General features: G+C 35.9%; 1 protein-coding gene across 3 annotated transcripts in view; it reads right to left on the bottom strand.

Moving 5' to 3' along the window:
- Positions 1-6,426: 6,426 nt before the first annotated feature.
- The window catches only part of LOC121322302 (myosin light chain kinase, smooth muscle-like), a 74,054-nt gene continuing 59,678 nt past the window's right edge, over positions 6,427-20,802 (bottom strand). For all 3 annotated transcript variants that reach the window (XM_041262084.1, XM_041262086.1, XM_041262085.1), the window contains 13 exons: positions 19,850-19,977; positions 19,045-19,198; positions 16,851-17,153; positions 15,978-16,013; positions 15,790-15,886; positions 15,470-15,673; positions 13,475-13,692; positions 12,262-12,385; positions 10,557-10,709; positions 10,327-10,450; positions 9,469-9,592; positions 9,052-9,183; positions 6,427-8,712 (listed from right to left, as the gene is read on the bottom strand). In XM_041262084.1, coding sequence (XP_041118018.1) covers positions 8,471-8,712; positions 9,052-9,183; positions 9,469-9,592; positions 10,327-10,450; positions 10,557-10,709; positions 12,262-12,385; positions 13,475-13,692; positions 15,470-15,673; positions 15,790-15,886; positions 15,978-16,013; positions 16,851-17,153; positions 19,045-19,198; positions 19,850-19,977 — 2,039 coding nt within the window. In that variant the 3' untranslated portion in view covers positions 6,427-8,470. The remainder of the gene's footprint in view (positions 8,713-9,051; positions 9,184-9,468; positions 9,593-10,326; positions 10,451-10,556; positions 10,710-12,261; positions 12,386-13,474; positions 13,693-15,469; positions 15,674-15,789; positions 15,887-15,977; positions 16,014-16,850; positions 17,154-19,044; positions 19,199-19,849; positions 19,978-20,802) is intronic.

A 20,802-nucleotide genomic window follows, 5' to 3' on the forward strand; every position in this document is an offset into this window, starting at 1 on the left:
CAGCCTCCAGCATCGTCTACACAATCTGATTCTACACAGCCTCCAGCATCCTACACATCTGGTTCTACACAGCCTCCAGCATCGTCTACACAATCTGATTCTACACAGCCTCCAGCATCATCTACACAATCTGATTCTACACAACTTCCAGCATCGTCTACACAATCTGATTCTACACAGCCTCCAGCATCTTCTACAACCATGTTTTGTACAGATTATTTAATAGGGATCTTTGTTTGTTTTAAGGGGATCCTTATTAGAAATGCAGTTCAAGTACTGTAAAAAAAAAAAAAAAAAAAAAAATGTATGTAAAATACTTAGAGTTGTTATCTCAATTATTCAAGTGTCCCTTTTTCTTTACAATATTGACTTATAATAGTTATTTTTGGAAAATGCTGTGCCTTTCAGAAGACTGTTGTTCCTCCTTTAATGTCTATAGGGAATCCATACATATCTGCTTCTGTAACAGTTGCCTTCTATATTACCAGTGTCTGCCAAACATTGCTTGAAATCAGCATCCACAAGAATGCCAGGGAGGCATCTGCAGGTATTTTGCCAACCCATCTCTCTCTAACACAAGAAGAGAAACATCCCTTCCGGTTTTCAGAAGGGATGTGTAATTTGACCTTTAGAAATTATACCATATTGCAGTGGCTTTCTATTCTTTTTTTTCATGTATATTGCACATGCTTCACAGCCCCCAGGACCTATGACAGTTGTCTGGCATGCTGCTTGTTTATTTTTTTGCTTCTTTAACTCAATACCTGTTTTTTTGTTTGATTTTTTACTACCGATTAAACCAAGTGCCTGGTTATCTCATAGACAAATCACACACACACAAAAGAAAAAAAAAAACATTCAGGGTTAGTTGTAAAATCGAGTTTCCCTTCAATACAACAGGTTCCACTAGAATTAAGCTTGTAATTATGCATCAACTTCATTACACTACACAACTAAAAAGGAATAGATTCCCATTAAGCCAACACCCAACCCCAAACTTCCAAAACTGGTTGCTTTTCTCCATGGTGACTGCCTCAGAAATCCATTCATCTATTTGCACAATCTCCTTATTGATTGGTTCTTGGCCTGGCTTCTTTATCTTGTCCAGCCATGGAGTTGCATTCTCTTAAATCCTGTTATTTTGTCCCCCTATCCTGATAGGGGCCTACAAAGACCATATCTAGTTCATAGTTTCGGTAGCTTTGCTGTATTCAAGCAATGCTTACAGAATTCAATTAGTCTTGTAAGAAATCAGTAGCCAATTCAACATTTGACACAATAATTTGTTTGTTTTCATGTAGCTGTTAAATACCTTAAGTATTTTTCTCCTTTTCCTATCTAGAACTAAAATCTTTTCTTTTCATCTGCAACATTGCAGCCACTGCTATCTATGTATAAAAAGACTGTATCGAGGCAATTTATTTATTTATTATTAAAATTAACTCACCCTAATTAATATCTAATTCAGCAGGCTGAGCTGCGTGGGCAAGACAGAGTAAGAATATGAAGCTCATGATATTGAGGAGGGTGAACTGGGGCGCAGGTGCTTGGTCAGTGCAGTAATGGAAAAGCTAGACTGTTACATTTTAACTCCTTTCACTGTCTCCTTATATCTTTGTGAATAATATAGAAGCACAATTTGCCTTTGTCTTTTACGAAGTACATTCCCGTGCTTTGCATTTTGAGTTATATTAAAACGAAATGTCCACATAATATACATTTTTTCTGTGAGAACATAAAATGACCTATGACCAAGATACTATATGATTGTATTAAATAACTTTCATGTTGCAGTGTAATGTCAATGTCGACAACATTGTATGGATGAGAAGGTGCATAAAACTAAGGATTACTACTAAAGAGGTCAGAGGTTAGCACTATTCCTTAACAAGTTAAAGGTTAACAGTACAATGTCAAAGAGGTCACAAGGGTATATTCCAGTAGACACTACAGACAATATGCTTCATTTAACTATGTACAGAATTAAAGTTATTAAATCTGTAAAGACAGTAAGTGCCAGAAAAACTGTTGAAAAATTTGGCTCTAGAAAGACGCAGATACAGCATTTTGAAACCGAAAGAACTAGGGCTTGAACTTTTAGATTTTTATTTTTGTTCACGTGTTTTGAGCCGATTCAATATCTTAATTAAACTGTTAATTACTAAACAAAGTCACTTCTATTTACCTTGATGTCCTGATTGACTTGTTGATTCTGTTTCACCTTCTTCATTTTTCAAACACAAGGGCAAGCAATGACATTAATCACTTCCCCCACACGCTACTTTAACTTGCATTTCATTCTCGCACTTGCCTGAGAACTAGGTAGCTTCCAAAGTACCCTTTTTGTGTTGTTCTTTCCAACTAATTTAACCGAATATTCTTATAATTAGAATATAGTGGCTTAAGACTTAAAGACAAACCGTTAAAAGGAACATAAACACAGAAAAATTCAAGCCAAGCTTATAAGAGTGTGAAAACAATGTACACGGTAATCAAAAAATTCTTGTGCTGGCGTTGGTTTCAGGATCAATGAATCAACACATACCTGAAAGACAGACACAGGAATTGAAATTTACAAAGGATTTCACGGGGAGCGAGCTCGGTATGTAAGGATAGGGCAGAAGAAACAGAAAGAGCAGTTAGTAGGACAGAGGAGCAGGAGAAGCCCAGACTTAGTAACGGGCTGATGGCCCCGGCTGGAAATTCGAATAGAAAGGTCGTGCTAACTGAGGGTGGCATAGCCATCGCATCTCAGGGGCGAAGCCCAGATACTGAAAAACATGTACAAGGGTTAATACTTGAAGAGCCGACCCTCGGGAGAGGAAATCGGTCCTCGGTCAGGATATGAAGTGGAAGTACAAGGGAATTGCCCCATGATTGGCCGAGACTCTGCGCTGCCTGGGACCTGAAGTAAAGAGAAAGCATGCAGGTTAGTATGGGACTCGAGCACTGGAAGAGTAAAGCGGCCACGTCCCGAAGAGAGGAAAAGACAGAACAGAGCTTCACTAGGTAAGGTAACATAAGCACATGAGCTGCGATAGGATAGAGTGTGGCCGTGGGTCCGCTCTGACTCATGGCAGTGAGAACCCCCCCTTTTAGAAGGAAGGTAGGCGGATGCCTGGACCTGAGATCGGTGAAGTGAGATTCACTTGCCCCCCCGGCTCTCTGCGAAGCACCTGCACCATGAGACAAAGACGAAGAGCATGTGCTGACGCATAACATATACAAAAGGCTAGAAAGAAAAACAGAGGGGTTAGGAATTATTAGTAGGTATGACTTTGTATACCTGCCGCTCAGTGGAGAGTAAAAAAAAACCCTTGAGGGCGATTAGTGGAAAATGTCTGGTGACCCTTGCGGACAGGAAGCCCCCACTCCGGGCATACTAGCAATTTTAGAATGGGCTGCAACTATATTCTAGGAGGATTAATGACTGTAAAAATCCACCACAGAAGAGGACCAGCTCCCCATATTCTTGATCAGGCTATGATTGATTCTGACCCTTGCGACAGAGGTGGCTGCACCTATACAGAATGAATGGGGGTGTAGCACCGAGGGGGTAGGCCTGCTCTGGAGAGAATAGGACGTCCGTTGATATGGGAGGACAGGAGGGTGAGGCAGGGGGAGCGCTCTTAAGAATGGTCATGCAAACCACGGTTATGGATAAAATGGAGGGAGGGGGCACGTACATAATTCAGTAATAGTACTGTATTCTGGAGATGTAAGATTTAATAGATGCTGGGGCGAGATGAAGAGAGTCTCTAGCATGGACGATGAAAGCCGTGATCTGGTTTTGATTGAAGGAAATAGGATGAATCCTAGTCTGGGAGCAGAAAATTAAAGACGCTGACCAGGCTGTAGAATAGGAAGCTCTTGCAGAAAATGCGAGGGCTGTAGACATGTAATGCTGAGCAGATTGAAGGAGGTTACTGAGAGCAGGATTCAGTCGAATAGCAGCTGATGAAATCGCAGTGTCTGGGGGGGCGTGGGGAAACAGGTTGGACTAGTTGACAGAACTTGGATACTGAAAGTAGAGGCAGGAGGAGTGCTGGAACTGAAAGCTGAGGTGGCAGCATAGCTGAAAGAATATATGAATCAACTGCTGAGGAAGCTCAGCACCCTTTGTGCCCCATTCTGGAAGCAATGGCAGAGAAATGATATGCTGACCATCCTATGTGTTAGTTAATAATGTGATCGATCAGTGGTTTGCTACTATCACATCTGCTTGGAATGGAAAAGATTAACTCTCATTCAGAGATTTGGGTTTCACAACTCCAGTCATTCTCCTAATAGTGGAACTCCTTAACTCATAATCAAGACAGATTTGTATTGGAGAGGATGAGCAGACATATGACTAGATTGCTGAGTAAGTCAAGCGCCCCATATTTTTTTTATTTTTTTTATTTGTATTTATTAATTTTCGATTAGATGGAAATTAGCTAGCCTTGACTGCTGAAATGGAGGAAAGCTGGAGCATTGGAAGCGCTGGAGAAGGGCAGTTGCAGGTTTAAACTGTAAAACTAAAGCAACTTTTGCATGCTGCAATAGTGAGCAGATCTGAACAGGGAGCCGAGATCTGGTGTAGTGAGAAGCGATTAACAGTAGAGGGCAGGGATCTGCTGAACAGTGCAGAGATCTGAGGAAATAAATGATTGAGTGCTGTGAATTGTGTGCAGTGGCCTGCTGTGGAGAGCAGAGATATATATATATATATATATATATATATATATATATATATATATATATATATATATATATATATATATATATATATATATATACACACACACACACACACACACATACAAAATCTATATATATATATATATATATATATATATATATATATATATATATATATATATATATATATATATAATAAAAGATAAAATGTACATAGAAATATTTATATACTATATGAAGCCAAATTTCGCCAATTTCAATTGTAACATGTTAATAATTCATTGTAACTATTTTATATATATATATATATATGCAGATGAGAATAATAAGATCGTGTTGTCAAAAAAATCAAGTTCTAAAACCTTAGTGGAATTGAATGGGAGTGTAATAAATCTTATTTGCAGAAACCAATCCATTTGTTGTAGTAACTGTCAGAAATTGAATACATAAAATGTTGTTCTTTGAGCAGTCACAAGCCCTTACTGTGAGAACTTGTCATCCAATGAAAGTGTGTTCTATTGTTCTATAAGTCATTTTAAAAGATTTAGATCAGAGATGTTTGCTTGTTTATTATAATATGCAGGATAGGCTTATCAGCACCATCACGTGGTAAAGGACTGTAGGAAAGTACTAAGATTGTAATAATACTGGATTTTCATGTATTTGAAAATAGAACAAAGGTGTCTCTAATTGTTACTGGTGGCTTGTAGAATACCTTTAATGTTATCTTTCAAGCTAAGTTTAAAAATATGGAAATATGCAGTTCAATTCATGGCTGATTCCTTAGCATATTTCTAGTATTACCTTACAGTTCACACACAGTAGAACAAAACGCATTTATTTTAATTGACATACTTAGATAAAAATTGCCTGCCTTTGTCCCCTGAATTTATATATGGGGATAGTGAGGTCTGTGTCAGTTGTAATGTTGGCACTTCTTCAAAGCAGCCAGTAGTTATCATTAATATGTTAAGCCACCTGGAGTGCAAAAATAATGTTATAGTCATTATTTATGGGCTCAGCTTATTATTATCTGCTGTGGCACATTTCACATGGTCTGACAAATTGACTGGTTAATGAGATTGATCCTGTAAACTATGCACTGTAACATGTAAACATATTACATTACCGTTCAGTTGTTGTTTTACTGTATACAGTTGAAAATTGTTGTTTGCCTTAAGGGAGTTTACTTTAAACAGCATTAGGAAATCCATAAATAGTATTTCCTGTGACTAATTAAGACCAATGTCAATGCATGTTATAGTTGCTTCAGTTCTAAAGCAAAGTGTCGAAATAACAAGGAGATCTAGGTTTAACACATCCAAGTGATTATGCATCTTCCCTCAGGTATGCTATGGATATATAAATAGAATGTTTCTTTTTAGGTCATTAAAATAGACCCCATTAGACCTAGGTCACATGACTCACCAAGTGATTTTCTTTCATCCAGACTGGACTGCACCAGCTCATTTTGTGGTTGCTTCTAATAGTGTCTGGTTCTTTCAGAACCAGAGTTTTATGGCTTCTTAGTGTGGATCAAATGAGTAACTATGACCTGCATGCAGAACTATTGCTGGTTGGAAAGCAACACAGCTAGAAGCCATGTTTTGCCAGTACACTCATATGCTTTGTTTTTATCCTTACGGTGCATTTCAAAGATCAGGGTCAGGTTTGCAACGTTTGTTATGTCTAGATGATACATCGCACAAGATGTCAGCTGGGTATTGTGAAAAGAGACGAGGAAGACACATCAATCTTTCTTTATGGTTCTTTGGCTTAGAAGAAGTTTTTACTAAGTATCATCTGTGTATACAATCCTTGTCAATCAAGTTAAAATACAAATACAAGGCTTTTATGATGTTATGGAGACATTTTACCAATAAAAAAACCAAACAGAAAAGCAAAAAATGGTTGGTCAGCAGAGGTATGCTGATATTAACTGTTTTGTTCTTTATGCAAAGCAGTGAATAGGTTCACCATTTTGTCAGTACACATACATCTAATTTACAGTACAGCAAACCTGTAAGTGTTTTTATAATATAAAACAAAATAAAATAAAAATGGTGCTCAATAGGCAAGAATAGGTCAGACTTAGTTAAGTACTGCAATGCTAACACAAGGCTGTACAGGGTTGACAGCAGACCCAATCAAAAGCAGCATAACAAACGAGTTATTACAACAGCCCCTCTTATGCCTTATTACTACAGTTAATAACAAGAACAAAAACAACCCTTCACCATTGTCTCACAAATTATTTGAAATGAAATATGAACTAAAATTTGATTTGGTAAAAATGCATAGTTCACCCCTAACAAAAGTGTAAATGAAAAGAATATATATATATATATATCTATATATATATCTATATATATATAATATATATATATATATATTTTAAAATGTGTTATGTGAAAAAATACACCAAACCAGTTTAATCTTCCATTGCTACAAATTAACATGGTTTTCATAAATGCCCATATTCAAGATAAATCACGCATTTAACAGCAAAAAAACAGCATGTTAAATAAAAGAAACTGGTTAAATGCAGAACAGTTAATAAAAAAGTTATCCTACAAGTATGAGTTTTACACTTTAAGAAGTAAAGTGAAGATATTAACTTGTATCTAGAAGGCCTAAAACCAAAAATGTAATGTAATCAATATTCATCAGAGGTTAATTTTATAGTTCAGTAAGCTGATGTGCACAGTGGTAAAAGCAAAGTACTAAAGCACAGTATATGGACAGGCAATCGCGGAAAATAAACAACTTGTTTGCCTTTGCTTTTACTACGCTGTAGTAAGTACACTTTGCTTTTTCCACTGTATCTCTGATAAGGGGAATGTACAAGGCAGTTCTGAAAGCTGAATAAGTAAATTTGCACTCTTTGAAAAGTCCCTATTTTCATGAATGTAATCCTTTTTTCAGCTGTGGCAGAGACACTGTGCTGTATTTTTTGTTTTATATTTAAAAAGCCATGTTTGCTTTGTAACCACTACACATATAATAAAATATTCTGCAATTCACTGTGCAAACAACATGTTTTGTGATATAACAACAGTGAGTGATAACATCTGTACTGCTCTCATTACTACTGAAATCTGCAGTTTATCAAACTGATACATTTTGTCATACTCATATGTAAGAAAAAAAAAGCTCTACTACATCTATAATAGTATTGTTTGTTTCGTAATTCAATGCCTTTAATAATATTTTGCCATTTAAAAGGTAAACCTTTTTGAAAAATGAATTGCATGATTTCATATTTCACAACTGATGCACAAAGTATAGTATGTGTGGAATACAGCACTAAAAACAAAACCAAGAAAGAAATTCAAATACAAGTTCTGGTAATACCAAACATCATAATGTCGAGATTAAAAAATATTTAATGATGATAATCTTTAGTTTTACAGTTTTCCTGTTTCTATAAAATAGTTTTCATTTAGTCTGGTTGCCTAACACCACTGCATCCCAAATAGATGTAACTATTGTAAGGAATCAAACAATAGCTGGGATGTTAAAGACATCGCCATTTTCATATTAACATCTGGGCCTATATTTTCTACTATAGGCAAATTGCAGGTAAATTCCCACTCAAGATTAAACTGGCATTTGCCCACTGTGGAAAACCAGGCCACTGATGTCTGTTATTACCATTTCATAACAAAGAAACTATCCAAAAATAGCATAGGGTGTTCTTAGTGCATTTAGTCCATGAAACAGTCAGTCAGTTTGTAAAAAAGTGAGTGTCTTATGAAAGTAAATTTGGTGCTAGTGCTTCAGTCCTGTCTCATTCCTCCTCCTCTTCCTCCTCCTCCTCCTTTCCCATGACCTCTACTATGAGCTCAGCAGTGCAGGTTGCCTCCCCCAGGCTGTTCACAGCTTTGCAAGTGTATTTGGCATCATCTTCACCAGAGACATCCGAGATGACCAAACAGCAGTTTCCTTCCTCATCATAGTCGATCTGGAAATGGCGAGTTTCTTTGATAGGCTGTTCATCTTTATACCACACCACTTCAGGGTCAGGGAAACCTGGAAACAACAATACACATCAATATTTTGACTTATTCAATTTGATCTATTTATGTTTTGATACTTGCATTTTAACCACATTTGGGGTTTAGTTTTACTGATGTTTTTTACATGTGGCGGACTCTCGCATTATGTTAATGTCAAGACCTGTGAGGCAAGGCAAAGCACAGAAGAGCAGGTTTGGCCACCATCAATTTGCAAGACAAACACTTACAATTGTAAGAGGTTGTCCTTCTGTAGCTATAAACATATTATTATGTTTCACTATGTAAGTTTGATTACAATGTGATCATTGTTCTAGAATGCATAGCATTAAAACTTTTGGATTTGAAAAATTACCCTCGATCTTGCAATCAAATCTCGCTGCACTCCCTTCAACCACTTCCACATCTTTAATGACTCTGCTGAAGTATGGCTTGGCATTAGTTCTTTCTTCATCAAGGGCTTCAAGAAACTGATTGGAAACATCATCTATACAAACAAAAAACGAGTTTGTAAATAAAAGCATTACATTTCCCTAAAAAGTGGTAGCCAGTAAATAGTTGCAAAAATGCAAGTTCTATACAAATCAGGCACTTAAACAGACCTGAGTGACATGCTATTATGCCAACTTCATATTTAATTTGCATGTTATTAAATTAGATCCAAAATGCAATGACATTAGACCACACTGGTACCATTTATAATACCAACTGTATGTTCAGCAGTGATGCAGTGTCATTGAGTACACTATATATTTAATTCTGTGGATAGTACCTTCTGTTACAAGTTTGTTTGAGCTTGGGGAATTCATAGGAGAGCCTCCTTTTTTTCCACTGAGGCCTGAAATCATTGCCATAGACGAGAGTCTTCCAATCGCTCTTACTGCATGACCGGTTTTCTGAAAAAGAACAAGAATGATCTTGAGGTTCTGACATCCTTTGTCTCCTAGAATTGTTTTTAACAATGAGGCAAAATGTGTTGGCCACATAACCAGCTCCACATTTGAATGTAGAAAGACCTGACGTACTGTATATTACTTAAAAGAATTAACAGCCTGAAATTCATGGATAATAGTTAAATGAAAACTATTTGGAGAATGTTATGTGATTTTTTTTTTTTTTTGTGCCATTCCATCTTTGTAAGCATAAATGCTAGATTGCTCCCTCACACGGCTGCCTCTAATGGAATCTATTTGAAAATATTAGTCTGTTCACTGTACTACACTACATTTGGTATTAACCTGGAACAGATACTGTAACCAGGAGGTGGCATTGCACTGCGCAGAACATGCATGTTGACTACATTTTTGTCTATATTCCTGTCCATCTTTCAATTTGATTAACAACAAAAAGAATATTCTGCTTATAGAAGGAAGTTACTTATGAAAATAGAGAAAAATAAAGCCCCCAAAATTGAACCTTGTAGTACTCCTTTAAAAATTAAAACAAAGGTGTACTGATTACCTGGGCACCCTTATTCTGTGAATTAACACAAAGCCATCCAGTACCTTCTATATAGTCTTTATCAGTTTTTTTTTCTTTCCTGTAAAAGCCTAAACTTTAATGGCGGATGTCACGTGTTGATGTGTAATAAAAACGATTTATATTTTAATAAGTTGAAACTCAGGTTTACCTGCCATTTTCTTCTGAGGATATATTTTTTCATTCTCTCCTTCGACAGCTTTTTGGCTTCCATGTTCTTTGTGTCTTTCTGCAGCCACGGGTGTTGAATGCATTGGCTGCATGTCATACGCTGCCTATTGTGAATGAAAACAGTATGTTACCGTCATGCCCTGTATTCATTCATTGAGAAAAGCACTGTATTTGATCTTTCAATGTTTGACTACATTTCATAACCCTTACTTCATGTCTTTCTTTAATAGGCTGCTAATGAAATTTTTGGCTTCATCTGAGATCTCATCGAAAGCATCATCATCAAAGTCCCAAGTAGCTGATGTAACATTGGACAAGGTTTCGTTGTCATTATCTCCCATAAAAGGAGAAAGTCCACTGACCCTGAAAATAAATAAAGTAGACACAGTTCAGGCAGGAGTTATTGCTTTAATCTGTGATGCATTGATCAACTCTTAAAGTCCCAAGTCTAAAAACACATAAAATAAAAATGAGTATTCAGAGTATACTTGGTCAACAAAAGGTTAATAATACGGTATTAGAAACCATCTCCATAAACATTACAAGACACCTTGCATGGTTTATTTTACATCATTGTTTGGCTTGCATTAGCTCCCACTTACAAACTCATGTGATGAAGCTATGTTGTGTTAGTAGAACTTTAACACATTTGTCTTGCAATGAAAACAATATTCTATTGAGTATAAAAAAAGAAACTTATTATACTAAATCTGCCAGGGGAGAAGTTATGTTGGATGTTGGCCATATTGTCCTGACTACATCAACTCTAAAGCCTGGTTTTAACTGCTGGGAGTGTTCATCTTTTGCTGCACTGTTTGTCATGCTTCATGCTTCATCAAGTTTATCTTCATCAATCAACCAACAGCTAATTATGAAATCTGATGTCTAGTACATCCTTGTAGTCTCAGTCAGGCAATATTTTCAATTAGTGTTCTACTACTTTCAACTGAAGGGCTTACTAGGTGGTTTACAGTGTAAATAAGAAAGTATAATGCATAGCAAAAATGCAAACTTAACACAGGGGGAATTAACAGATTAATCAATGACAAAGAACTGCATAACCTTGCTTTGGACTATTTACAAAGTAAAAAAGAGAGAAATATTATTGTTAACAGGTCAGTGTCATCGCCCAGGAGTTACAGGCAGGGAGAGAGACTCAGAGATAGAATTGATTAGGTTTTAGCGCTATTGCACAATTTTAATAAACAAATCACAAAGAAAAGGCACAGTGGCCAAAACTAACAGTTTAAACAAAAGTGTCTCGGCTGGGCAAAGCCTTTACTAAACTTTACTTGGACAAAGAAATTAATAAATAACTCACTCACTCACTCACTCCTCCCCTAACAAAGCTGAACCTTATATAGTATTTTGCTGAGGGGTTGATTGATCATTAACCATTCAATGAACACCACCCAGCCACACACTCACATTGAGTTGGCAGGGATGGGGGGTGTTGATTGAATGATTAATGATCAATCAATCAACCCCCCCCCCGTGCACAAATGGCCACCTCCACCCTCCCTCAAGGCAGGGAGGTGACCAGTCGGGTGCAGCCTGAGAGACATGCCCAACGACTATAGGTCCAAACACAAAGGCCGGGTGTCCAACTCCTAGGTGCAGGGCTGTGGTGGAAGTGGTCTCTTCACCTTTTTGCTACTTTGTTATCTAATCTACTTTACAAACGTCACCCTATGTTTAGGTCAAAGTATTTACTGTGTGTCAGCTTATTTGCCAAATATGGAAGGCAATAATACTTTATTTTAGTGACGGGAAATATCTTGTCAGCTATTAATGAATAAAAAGGGTAGCAGCTAGAAATGCTTGTTTGCATTTTTTAATGTAATGTCTCTAGACACCCTGTATCTCATATCACCAAGGTTAAGTGGACTGCAGGGTTATAAATTAATTAACTTACAAGATATAGCAAATGACTCCTATGCTCCACATATCTGTTACATATCCAATTGCCTCATAGTTTATAACTTCTGGAGCCACAAATTCTGGAGTTCCAAAAAGAACTTTGACTGACGACGAGTTTTCTGCAAGGAAAAAGAAAAGACATTTTAATGTGTTCCAAGTCCATAACATCTAAAATCAAAACTCTTTTTTTTTTTTTCAAAAAGGTAGAACCCTTTGTATATGTAGTTTGACTTTTTATTTAATTATATAGGTTATATTACATTTTCTGTTTACAAAATACACAGGGATTAAGTAATAAAGGGCAACACACACGCACACCCACACACACACACACATTTAATGCACCATTATCACCATGTGTGGAGTATGCTTAGAACAAAGGATTCCAGATTGTCTCTCAAAACAACATAAAAACCAAAAGCAAAACTAAAAATCTCCCAACAATCATATCATACATATATTACAAAAAGTCACATGACTACAATATGGCAGCCATTTTCAGTCATAGGTCAATGTCAATGGCATTGGAAAATGTTATTTTTATTGACTAGTTTAACAAACCCTGATAATCACTAATCTTGTACTACATAATGTTACTTTCAGTAAGGTAGTTCAAGATTGGTGCTAATCTGGGTGTGTGAAACTACTTGTAAGTCTTTGAGCTCTATTCTATTTTGACTGATTAAATACATGTTGATATTCATGAAACTGTTCTATGCTGTTACTGTTTATATAACAAACGTATATGACTGTTTCATGAACACAAAACTTTACTTTATCCATCAAATTGACAGAAAACAATCTTTTAAAGATCACAAGTAAATGCTTGTGAATAGGTCTGCTATCTCAAATGGCTTCTTAACTACAGTATAATATGTTGAATGAAGCAGTAAATGCAACAGATTCCTAAAACACAAGGGGAAATGGTTGCTAATTACCACAGCTGTTTCCCTTTAAAAAAAAAAAAATATGGTGATACAGTGACAAAGTCTCTTCCTCATCCCTAGAACTGCATTCTTCCAGCGCTGCAGAGAATTCACCTAATAATAGGTCAAGTATATGAAATAATGAACTTCTTTAGGGCCCAGGTGGAGGTTTAATTGGTCCAATAAAACAATTCAGAACAAACAATGGAACAAACAACTAGTCAGGAGGGCTAGAGTTGCCCATCCCTGATTTAGACAAAACAAGTAAACTACAGTTCTTACCTAATCGCCTGGCAAGTCCAAAATCAATGAGCTTGATTCTTGTTCCTGTCTTGTTGACACACATGATGTTCTCTGGTTTCAGGTCCAGATGCACAATCCCCTGCTGATGGATGAACTGAACCCCATCAGTAATCTGCTTCATGTACTTGATAACTTCTCTTTCCGTTAACTCAAAGTCTTCATCAATGATTCTTTCGAAGAGCTCTCCTCCAGAAATACTGTTATCAAAAACAGGTATCAAAAAAGACAACATCCATCAAATACTTTAAAACAAACAGGAATGCGGAAAAGAAGCTGAAACAGAACATCCACTGTCCAAAAAAATATATGCAGTAGCTTCATCCTTCAAAAATACTTTTACATAGAAGTTCCTGTTTCACACGCACTTCTTAAGTCACAAGGCCACAGCTGGCTTCCACCTAAAAGTCATGTTCCACAGATACTTGCGCCCCCTTATGCTCTGTGCTGGAGGCAGTTTTTGATAGGTTTTAACTATTTTATTTTTATGTTTTTGCATCAAATCCTATTTCAAGTTTGTTTTGCACTTTTATTTAATTAAATCGAATTTTTAAAAAAGCACAGAGCATAAGGGGACACAAAAACCTGTGGGAACAAAATGCAAGAACATATTTTAGCAGTAGGATCACAGCTGTGCCGGGAATGTCTTAAATCAATATTAAAAGGCTAGATTAATAAAATCCCATCTCCTGCACTGCTGGGCAAAAACTGTCTCTATCAATCTTCACAGAATGTTGACAGTACTGCCAAACAAAGCCTGTATCTCATCATCTCTGACCCAGCAAAGTTAATTCCTAGCAGCAATTTTGTTTTACATTGGGGGTTGTCAACTTAATAATGCATAATTGTTAGTGAAAACTAACTATACACCTGCTTACATGTATTTAAAATAGTGTGGAGACTCTTAGATATGGAATGTCATAAAATAAATCATAAATGAGTAATGAAGTCATGAAATGTAACAATCATAATAAAGATAAATATATAAAGTTCTCAGACATCTGCAAGTTTCTGTTTTCAAATGTTTTTAGTACTGTGAATAATGTTTCAGTAGTAACTGTACCGATACAAAATTCATTTTTTTCCATGGCATATGCAAGATGGAAACATATTTCAAGAATGAAATGTTTCATTTCTTTCTATTTTTATCTAGACATTGTCTTCTATATATGGTCTAGCAGTGGAATTCAAAGTTCACTCTGTTCTGTTCAAGCTGAGTTGCAGAAACAGTAACTTCGTTTTGGGAGACTATCCTATTTATATACTGATACAATGACATTTCATTTTAATCTATTCTTTCTATTAAAATGTATGATTGTTTCCACAAAACAGGAGAATAAGGGCAATGTGACGGGGTGCCCACCCCTTGTGTATATTAATGTATTATATGTATGTATTTTCATTATTATTATTATTATTATTATTATTATTATTATTATTATTATTATTATTATATTGTGTTTGTGAGCATAATGAAAGAAAACTGTTCGACATTATTATTTATTATTTGCGACCGGCTGGTCTCAAATGTTTTGGCCAATGTGCCCGTTTCTGTGTGTTATGTTTAAAGTGTTTATAATTGTATAATTAATAAAATACTGAGCGCAATAGAGCCTCAGTTTTACCCTATATGTTTGTGTTTTGGTTTCATTTCCCTGGTCTGACATCACCACTAAAGCCCTCACTGCCACAGGAACATTTTAGGTTTTAATGTTATTTAGAGGTATCCTGTATCCCAGATGATTTATTATTTTGATAAGTTTGATTCTATTCCAACAGATGCACAAATACTGAATTAACAGTGTTAATATCATTAAGATTGGACTTGCCAGTTGATGGGTTATCAGCTATTGCACCAAACCCACTTATTGGCTCAAGCTGTTTCCCAAAAGTTTGTAGTTATTAAAAGCTTGTGTCCAAAAGGTTTGGTTCAAAATATTCTGCAAACAATTTTGAATCAAGGTACAGAATACTCACATTTCCATAACCATGACAATGTCAGCTTTACTTTCAAAGGCATCTATGCACTGTACAAGTTTTGGGTGATGCAGGTCGTTCATGATTCGTATTTCTTGTCTTACATGCTCTTTATCTTTAGCTGAATATGCTCTTATAAATTTTCCAGCCCAAATTTTTCCAGTTTTCTTATCAGACAGTTTGAACACTTGTCCAAATTTTCCCCTAAAAAAAAAAACAAAATAAAAATATACAGATTATTTTTCTCCATGCATTGGGTGTATACAAATCATATTGTTAATCAATCAATTAAACGGCAGCATGAGACATGTGGTACTTACGTGCCAAGTCTTTCTTCAATGTTATAAAGCTCATTGACCTTTTGATTTGTATTAATAGTAACATTTCGATATTCTGGCTCAGTATCTTTGTCAGCATCTGGAATTAAAAGTGATGTTTTGGTTACAGATGGCTGTTAATTAGTATTTAAAGTTTATTAAAGCTAATCATAACAAAAATAAACAGGTACCATCATCAGAAAGTTCTGCTTCTTCTCCTTTAGTTTCTACAAAAAAAAAATAGAAAAAAAATGAACACGTAACAAAAGCAATTTGATCTTTTCAAGCATTTAAACAATATTTCATTTACTTTTATATGTGCAGGCTATATCATAGGTACTGGTAGTACAGACAATTTAGTACATGGTTGGTACATGGGGATACTAAATGGCATTATTATAAATCATTCTGGTGGCTTTTTCTGCCCTGTTATCCATTAAACATTCACAAGACATGTTTTTTTTTTCTTCTAAAAATCTTAACAGTTTGATTCAACTCACTTCACCTACACAATTGAAGCCCATGTATAATATTACATTCTTCATCTCTTGGCTCCAGTTCCAAGAATAATGAAACCATATTGTGTCTGTCCATTCTGCAGCTGGTCCTTCAACCCCCCTGAATAACTTTTATTTGGCTACAGGTTCTTAGGTTGAAGTCTGGACTTCCTGGATATAAACAAGCTATTTTTGCTATTGTGGTTTTAACAACAACAAACTAACATAACTCCTCAGAATTATATTGCATAGTACACATACCCCAAGTAAGAAATAACTTTTTTTTTTTTTACTCATCTCACTAGCCTGTCTTTAAGAACATTCTGATCTTTTATTCCATTTCTTACATCACTGAATAAAAACATACTGCAACCTGGCCAAATTCAGTTCTACCAACAACATGAAAGAGTACAAGATAATGTTTCGCAGCACTGTATATTACTACTGTAGATTTAAAAATTGTGTTTTATAATGTTATTATTATTCAGTTATTACAATGCAACAGTGTATTTAATACACACTCCACATGGCTGCAGTTCATACTATTGACCACAAGATGGCGCTCACCTGCTGGCTTTTCCCCCAATTTAACCAAGTCAGACTCTTGGCTTGGCTCACTGACTCCATATACATTAGCAGCCCGTAGTCGGAATTTGTACTCCCTATCAGGCAGAAGGTCCTGGATATTGTAAGATGTGCTACAGCAAGTGGCCAGGTCTGTCCACTGTTTGTCCATTGAGTTCCAGATCTCCAAGGTGTATGACTGCACTGCGCTTCCACCATCGTATGTGGGACCATACCATGATAAGGTTAGGGTAGAGCTTCGGATATCTGATGTGCATGGGACTCCAGCTGGAGGTTCAGGTTTATCTTAAAAAAAAGCAGCGTTAACATATAAAATACTGATTTGGATAATGGCAAAATAACAAAAACCACAGCACTGTGGTCAGTAGTTTGTAAATACAATCTAAAAGTGCACAACCATTAATAAAAAAACAAGCATAAAATGTAATTGACATTAGCAAATGTTTTGGTTCAGCAAGTTTATTCATGCTTGGCTGAGTAAGTAAACTTTGTGACACCTTGGAAGAACATTATAAAACATAACAGAGTAGTAGTCTCAGTCTCGCTGTGGATAAAAGCACCTGCTAAATCACTAATTAATAAGAATTTAATGACATGCCATAATAATTAGCCATGATTTTACATTACTAATGATCACAGAGTAGCTGCACGTGATTCTAAATACTAAGGACCTGTGGTAGATAGGGCTGAGGCCCAGCAGTGAAAATCAGCCTTTCATAAATATAATACTACAGTATTTCAGCAGGAAACCAAAACAAAAAAAAGGGTCTCAGCATCAGTGTAACGTGATGCCAGTTTTGATACACTTTGTTTCCAAGGTCGAGTAAACAAATTTGGTCATTTAGTTAAATAAATATTTTAAATGAGCTATGTATTTATTTATTCAATTCATGATGTCTTTATTAATTTATAGAATTTGTAGAAAAGCGTTTTGCACGATGTTTACATGGTGAGTTGTTCCACTGAAGCAAACATATAATCCCATTCCTCTTGCTGTGTAGTTATTGTAGGCACTCAATATTATTTAAGCCAAGCTGGACTCAATCCATGCTGACAGCAATGGCAAATCCTTTCATTTTAAATTCATCACTGGAAGAAAATGAAGCCATAAAAGGCCATTGCAGAGCTCCACAGCGAAGAGCTGCTAGAATGCAAAATGTTCCTATTTGCTTCTTCTAACAAATTCTTTCAGCAATAGAACTGCAAACCCTATTTAAATTAACAACAAGAAAAGGAACAATAGGATAGTTAGCCTTTTAAGGTATGGTCAGTATGCATGCAAGACAGAAGCTGGTCTATGAGCAGCAGAAATCAGTTAATTTTTTTATAGAATAGATGAAGGTGCTTTTGTTAATTGAAAAATGCCTGAAGGGTTGACCTAAACGGCTATGAAATACAGTAACTCTATTAGTTGGGTGCAAGATGATTTCAGGGGGGCTGCAGCACACATTTGTACAGAAATATCTCCCACTGTACAATGCAATGTTCCCAAGGACAGGGGATCCATTTATATACCTACATGCTACTGTTTTTTTTTTTTTTTAATGTAACATTTACGCCTGGTCATCAGTCCTACATTTAAAATCTTCATTTCCAATGTCTGCACCTACAGTATGTACCATTGAACTACAAAAAATGAAATACAGTTTATTTTCTTGGGGGTGAAATGATTTTTATTTGTTTACAATATAATTTTTCATATAAAAAATACAGTAGAATGCTTAGCCAGAAAGCATAACAAACAGTTGGATTAATAAATATGTCAGTTTGAGGCTTAGTGAAACCCTACCTGTCAGTATGGTATTCTGGGTTAAACTTATGAAATGAAAAAAAAAACACAGCTGTGTTGTGATACAAAGGGCACTACTTTGAAGCAAGGGCAAAGAGAGTCTCCATTTTGAAAAGGAAATAAAAAAGATGTGACTCAGAATAATAACTAATCTGAAACTCGGTTGTTTCTTTTTAGTTTTATAATATGCATTCATAAAAAAAAACTGAACTTTGCATTTGCCTATAAATAATGTTTTCCTCTTTCTCTAACGACTGGCCCTTCACAACTCTGTTTTAAAACAGTATGCTCTATTCCAGACTGAGAATGTGTCAACAGCTGTATTTTCTGTATTTACGACTACAATATTATTTTTTTGTTTGTTTGTTTTGTTTTAATGAAACTTACCAACAATTGTGATGTTGATCTGCGCTTGTCGGCTGCCATGCTTATTTTCTAACTGTAATATATAAAATCCACAGTGTTCGGGTTTGGCTGGAGAGATGGTTAGTTTGCTGGTGGTCTCTGTATTTTCAATTTTTACAGGTCCTTTCTCTTCAATCTGTAGATTTAAAAAAAGAAAATTTTAAATACAATGTCCAAGAAAAAAACTCAAAAACAAACACATATTCTTCATAACTATTTATAGTATTTATATATATATATATATATATATATATATATATATATATATATATATATATATATATATATATATTTTTTTTAATTTCTGCTACAGTAAGTATTTTATAAATTGTGTTTAAGACAAAAAAGCTGTGACAGACTGCAATGTAAGTCTTATTTTGAAGTTTCAGCTTTTCAAAAGTTCCAGCTGCAGTTTACATAATAGAAATGAAATCTGGGGGCAACGGTGAACCTTTTTCTTGAATAAACCTTCCATGCATATAGAGGAAGTCAAGCAAATACTATACCAATATGTGCACAACTAGTCAAACAAACCTTGTGCCAACCTTATCATTTATGCAGAATGTGAATACCACCCAGATCAACCCATAACACTATATTCTATTTTGGATCGACAGTTTTTCAAAAACGAGCTCACTTGCACATCTTCCTAAATTAGCCGCTAGATCAGTAATCTATTTATGATTTGAATAACTGTTTGATGAAGGACAAACCCTGTCTTCCTTCTGGTAACCATAAATGTTCCAGCTGAGTATGCAGAATCAATCTAGCATGTAGGTGAGCTTACCTGTTTTTTAAATTTTAGCCAAGTGCAGGTGATGGGCTGCGTTCCCCCGAACTTACAGAACAATTCTACAGGTTCTCCAGCACGAACTTTCATATCATCAGGGAACTGAAGTATCTGAGGAGGGACAGCTGTAAAACAAGTGCTGTACATTAGACTTTTGTACAGGGAGGCACAGTAGGTTAATGAACAAGCCCTTCACCTCAGTAATCTGTCAATTATGCCTCTTCCACTGTACTCCAGATCTTCCTGAACACTTCTATCTGCCTACAGAGAAACTAGAGTCTGCATTTCCTCAGCGTCCCAAAGCTGTACTTATCTCTTGGCTCGACAAATATCCAGTGGAGAGCCATCCATTCCATACCAAGCTCTCATGGGTCGGATGTGCCAGTGGAGAAGGGGTATTAGCTTTCAGTGAGCAGTAGTTTAACTCAATTAAGTTTAACTCTATTAGTTGGGTGCAAGATGATTTCAGGGGAGCTGCAGCACACATTTGTACAGAAATATCTCCCACTGTACAATGCAATGTTCCCAAGGACAGGGGATTTATATACCTACATGCTACTGTTTTTTTTTTTTAATGTAACATTTACACCTGGTCATCAGTCCTACATTTAAAATCTTCATTTCCAATGTCTGCGCCTACAGTATGTACCATTGTACTACAAAATCTGGTGATTATAAGGAGAATTTCACATGTCTACTGATTCATTGGGTGGGAGTCATTAGTGAGGATGTCTAATGTCAAGGAAGGCTTGGAGTTACACTTCTTAATCATTAGCCTAAAGCAAAGTTTTTATTCCTACTGTTGTTTTTAAATTGGAGAAGTTAGTCATAATTGTCAAAAGGAGCTATGGGTATGGGTATCGGTATGGGTATGGATATGAATATGGGTCTCTGGGTATCGGTATGGGTATCAGTATGGATATGGTATCAGTATGGGTATCGGTATGAAT

The sequence above is a fragment of the Polyodon spathula genome, chromosome 10 (genome assembly GCF_017654505.1).
Source record: "Polyodon spathula isolate WHYD16114869_AA chromosome 10, ASM1765450v1, whole genome shotgun sequence".
In the NCBI taxonomy this organism is placed as follows: domain Eukaryota; kingdom Metazoa; phylum Chordata; class Actinopteri; order Acipenseriformes; family Polyodontidae; genus Polyodon; species Polyodon spathula.